Raw genomic sequence first — 5,107 nt, forward strand, 5'->3', positions numbered from 1 at the left:
TCAACCTCCAAACACTTGTATTATCTTACGGAAGATTCGGTTTTTTACTCACACTTGGCATGTGGAGTTACCACAGTACGATTCAGTCAAACAAGAAGTAGCACATGCATGCATGTAAGACCAATCTGGAAGATGGCGTCCCCGAGCAAGGGTGGAATGGAGCGTGAGCCTCCTAAGGGCCAAGGCCAACACTATAAAAACAGCCGCTGGTAGAGACACTCTTATTGCAGAGCAGCTATGGCCATGAACAGAGCTTTCCTTGGGCTGCTACAGCTGCTGCTCCTGCTCCTGCCGCCTTCCCTCCGCGATTACTTGTGGGCGGCACCGAGTGAGAATGGAGTGGGTCAGCAGCTCAAGGTCTACCACCCCATAATTTTGCAAGCCGGCTTCAGCTGCCCCAGCATCGAGGCGCGGCTCACCGACGCCTACAATCCATCGCTACCCCGCTGCGGCGCGCTCAAGGGGAAGGGGTGGTTCCCGCTATGGAACAACATACCGGAGCTGATCGACAATGACTATGTGCCGTGCTTCGAGGAGCAGATGAGCCTTGTCTTCGACCCTGTCATCAACGACTACGTGAACCAGCCTGGCGTCGAGACTCGTGTAGCAAACTTCGGCTCCGTGTATGGATTCACGCCCAAGGACGAGAGGTAAGTTTCTAGCAAGTCAAGGTTTTAGCATTTCTGCTAGTAACGTTGCTGTTTGCCTCGACCTTGCTAGTTATACATAGATGCACACATAGATGTAAAGGCACATGACCGTTTCTCTATTCCCAGTTTCCCATGCCACAAAGCACACCCATTGAGACATCTTTTTTTCTCTTGTATCTGTAATTCATCCATGCCTCATATGAACTTATCTCCCTCCTTATACTTTCTTAGGAGCAGATCTAGAAGCTTAAGCTAATACAGTACTCCCTCCGTTTCTGATAACAAGGCCTATAATTTTTTTGAAAGTCAAACAATGTAGAGTTTGACTAAGTTTCTAGAGAAATTACCAAAAAAATTACAATATTACTAAAAAATATACGATATTTATTTTATATTGTAGATGATAATGTTTTTACGTAGTTTTACATTTGAGAATACTATTTCGTTCTGGTGGTAATAGGTACAACGATGGAAAAAAAATTGCTAGGGAAAACAATATTTCTCTGACATCCATCTCTTGTATTGTGTTGTTCGTGTGCACATCTGGCCACATTTTGTTTCAGACTCTTAAAGTTTCCAATATCACCGACCTGATAGAATTACTGAATCTACATTTTGCATTTCATGGTTGGAGTTGTTAATCTATAATTTCTAAGGACTCAACAGGTGGTAATGGTAAATATCTTTCTATAGTGGTGCTGTCATACTCTATTTTGTACAGAAAAAGAGTATGTTTTCATAGGCTCAGTAGCTCTGCTCCCTTGTACTTCCAGTATTTTATTTTAATATATACTACCATGCTTCGACATTGATTAAATTTCTCTCTAGCTGCCCATTTTGCTGTAACATAAAGCTCCGCAATGAACTGGAAGCACTTGGATATCGAGATGGAGATACCCTTTTCGGAGCTCCTTATGACATAAGACATGCTCCACCACGTCCTGGCCAGTCTTCCAAGGTGTACACGGACTATTTTTCTCGTGTCAAGGGTCTGGTTGAGAACGCAAGTGAGAAGAATGGGAACAAGCCGGTTATCTTAATTGGGCATAGCTTTGGCGGAAGGCTCATGCTTGACTTCCTCAATTCTACTCCACTTCCATGGAGGAAACAATTCATCAAGCACTTAGTTCTACTCTCGCCAACACCTCCTATAGGATTCATTCAGCCTCTCACAAACCTCGCCTGGGGACCAACCTGCATTGTTATGGAGAACGTTTCACGCCTTGCTTTACGGCCGATGTGGAGGTCATTCGCAAGTTCCCTTCTATCTCTACCATCCCCAACGGTGTTTGGCGACGAGCCACTCATAATAACCAAACAAAAGAACTACTCTGCATATGACTGTCAAGATTTTCTTCCGGTACTCGGCTTCAGTTTGAAAGGAATGTTACCCTTTAATGAATGGGTGGATAAGAGAGTTGAGGCGCCAATGGTGCCAACGACATACCTCAATGGTTTTGGGGTTGAAACGACGAAGCAGGTGGTAATCTGGGATGATAACTTCGATGTCGAGCCAGAAAATGTGTATGGCGATGGAGATGGGGTTGTCAATTGGAATAGTGTGTTGGCATTCGCCAAGGAACTCAAAAGGCAGCATTTGTCACAGAACATACTCTTTAAATTCATCAAGATTCCTAATGTTGCACACAGTTATATTTCTATTCAAGAGGATTCATTCAGGATTGTTATGGCTGCAATTTTAGAAGCCAATTCTTGAAGACTCGTGTGTTATCTATGTGTTGTTATCAAGAGTAAAAGATTGGAATGATTTTTGTATGACAGATCTTATATGGTTATATTTGTAATATTTCTATTAATAAAACTAGCAGTGTGTCCCTTGCAAATGCGAGGGCATCCTCTTTAATTTTTTGAAAGTAACAGTTTCCATTGTGGGAAATAATATAGCTGTACAGTCCGCGAAAAATAGATAGATAGATGTGAAAAATTCAGGATTGTAGTTTGTGTTGTAATCTATTAATATTTTATTTAATATATTGCAATTGTTTATTCTCTGTTTAATGTGAACCTGTTAGGGTTTCCCTATCATGCGAGTAAGGTTTGCATCATAGAGCAATATTAAAGATATATAAACATTTGTAACTCTTTATATGTGTTATAACTAAAATTAGAAACCCACCTGTTTCGACAAGTTTGCTCAAACATGTATATTTATGGATCAATATACTCAACCAATGATAGCCTATTGACCAGTTTACACTTTATATTCTAACACAAATTGGCATTTCCACCACGATCTAGCTAGTTTTGTATATGGAACTAATTTTTTGTTGTTGATATGCCTACGGAGATATTGATTGACTACCCATTACTATGAGTTTTCTTTTCTAGGGAGAGATAGTAGTAGTGTATATTCTACCTAATTTCCATCCATTTTATGTGAGATCCAATATGGTAGATGTACGCGTAGATTATCACTAGTACAGATCCGGTCTATTAAGGACCCCTGTAGTATACGGGAAGGCCTTTCTGTTTGTTGTGCAGCCGAACGTTGATCACTAAAAAAGTGTATCATCAGCCTTGTCTCGGTAGGCCCGCGAAAACTAGAAGCGTATGCACACGATACGGTCCAAAAAAACGTTGGGTTAAGAAAATATCTGCAAAAGTTTCCTTTCCCTAATTGTGTGTGAATTTTCATGATTCTATTTTTTCCCTTTCCCGCTGCCTTTCCTCCTCTCTCCAGCCCGTATATGCTTAATATGAGTTCCGACTAAAGATAATTCATTATTTAATATATCAATCTTGCAAAATCCGTACACTATAATTGCTAAACGTACATATGATGGGCCACTCCAACATTTTAGTTAATGATGTGATTTGTTCCAGTAAATTCTGGCTTACGCATGTATAGATGACACAATTTACGTAATGTGATGAGTCACGTCGCAAACGATTATTCTTCAGGTGCCATGTGTTAAAGAATAATAGAAAACGGCTGGAAAATACTTCCTCATGTGCAATTATGTTTGCGCTTTTGTTTCCGTACGCACCCACCACAAACTCGCCAAATCGCGAAAACACATGGACGGTTAGGATTCGTTCATACCGCTTCGGGTCTGGGGGCATGATCGTCATCTCCTGTGTACTTCGGGTTTGGCTGGGTTCGTATCAGCCCACGTACAAACCCGTATGACCCATACCGCTATGTATTATACGTCTACGTGTCCACGCGCGGCCACGACGGAACCGCCGAGATATATAAATCTTTCTCCCATGTCCTCTTCAGCACAACCATCCAAAGCAATCCCCAAATCGGGAAAAACCCTAGGTCAAGAACAGCACACAGCTCGCTCTCGCTCTCGCTCGTGCTCTCGCTCGCGCTCGTCCATGTAGAGGGGGAAGGGGAAGGAGGGGAAGGGCAAGGAGGCGGCGGTTGAGGACACCCAGTTGGCCGCACCATCGGCGGCCGGAGCTGCCCCAGATCTGAGCTCCGCTTGGGGCCAGAAGGCAAGATTCAGCTCCACGGTGGCTGCACCGGCGAGCAAGAAGCGTGCGCACGAGACGGAGGCGCAGATGCGGCGGCGCAAGAAGAAGAACAAGAAGAACCGGGAGAGGCAGGAGAGGAAGGAGGCGGAGCTCAAGATCAACAGCCCGACGACGTGCCCACCTTCGACGAATCCGACTCCGCCGACCCGTCCGAGGTAAATTTCTCCGCCAACCCCGACGACATGCAGGAATGCCTTGCTCGCTCGCAAGCTTCTACGAAATCATCTCTTTGGCTAGTCTATATGCTGTGAATTTCTTGTAGTACCAAGCCATTTTGATATTTCTAGTAGTTCCAGAGATGAATTTGAGCTTGCTCAAGTGTTCATCTCAGGTTCTTGCTTGGTTGGGTTCCCTGTAATCCCTATCTGCTGATCAATAAGGCTATCTAGTTTGATTAGCTTGCTATTATGACCGGTTCCTAGCAATTATATGGTTCTAGGCACTGGATGATTCACTTATCACTTGTGCCTGGTTGCAATTGATGTCTAGACGGGTTTTAGATTAAGCTGCTACTACATTGTATGGACACAGAAGTTGAAATGTGGCTCCAATACTTGCAGATGTTGCCTGTTAATCACTGCATGGAAGCCTTGATTTCTTGGCTGGAGCTTTGCCTTCACTAGAGTGTCATGTGCAAGTCATGCTACTGTAAACTTGATCATTTGGTGTTGTTATTGTTACTAATTGAACTATGGTTGCTTCTTTGTGTAAGGATAATCACTTGGAATTCTTTATTGATGAACTGTGTATTGGTAATGATTCAATTTGTTTGAGAAGAATGGATGGATGCCAACTATTGTTGGATTAATATTCATCACAATCTGAATCTGAATCTGTCCATATTATGATGATTGATGCTATGGCTGTGGCTTACTAGGTTTGATGTGACCTCAGTAGCACCTTGATGGATAAACTGTTGGTTTTTATTAATAGTGATCCTCACAGTAGGGTAT

The 5,107-nt window shown here is 42.9% G+C and overlaps 1 protein-coding gene across 1 annotated transcript; it reads left to right on the forward strand.

Annotated features, from left to right (window-relative positions):
* Window positions 1–237: 237 nt before the first annotated feature.
* On the forward strand, window positions 238–2,367 carry LOC124684474 (lecithin-cholesterol acyltransferase-like 1). The gene is made up of 2 exons (XM_047218779.1): window positions 238–650; window positions 1,479–2,367. Exons 1-2 carry the CDS (start codon window positions 238–240, stop codon window positions 2,365–2,367), a joined length of 1,302 nt encoding a protein of 433 aa, XP_047074735.1.
* Window positions 2,368–5,107: the final 2,740 nt, after the last annotated feature.

This window comes from Lolium rigidum, chromosome 1 (assembly GCF_022539505.1).
Source record: "Lolium rigidum isolate FL_2022 chromosome 1, APGP_CSIRO_Lrig_0.1, whole genome shotgun sequence".
Lineage (NCBI taxonomy): Eukaryota > Viridiplantae > Streptophyta > Magnoliopsida > Poales > Poaceae > Lolium > Lolium rigidum.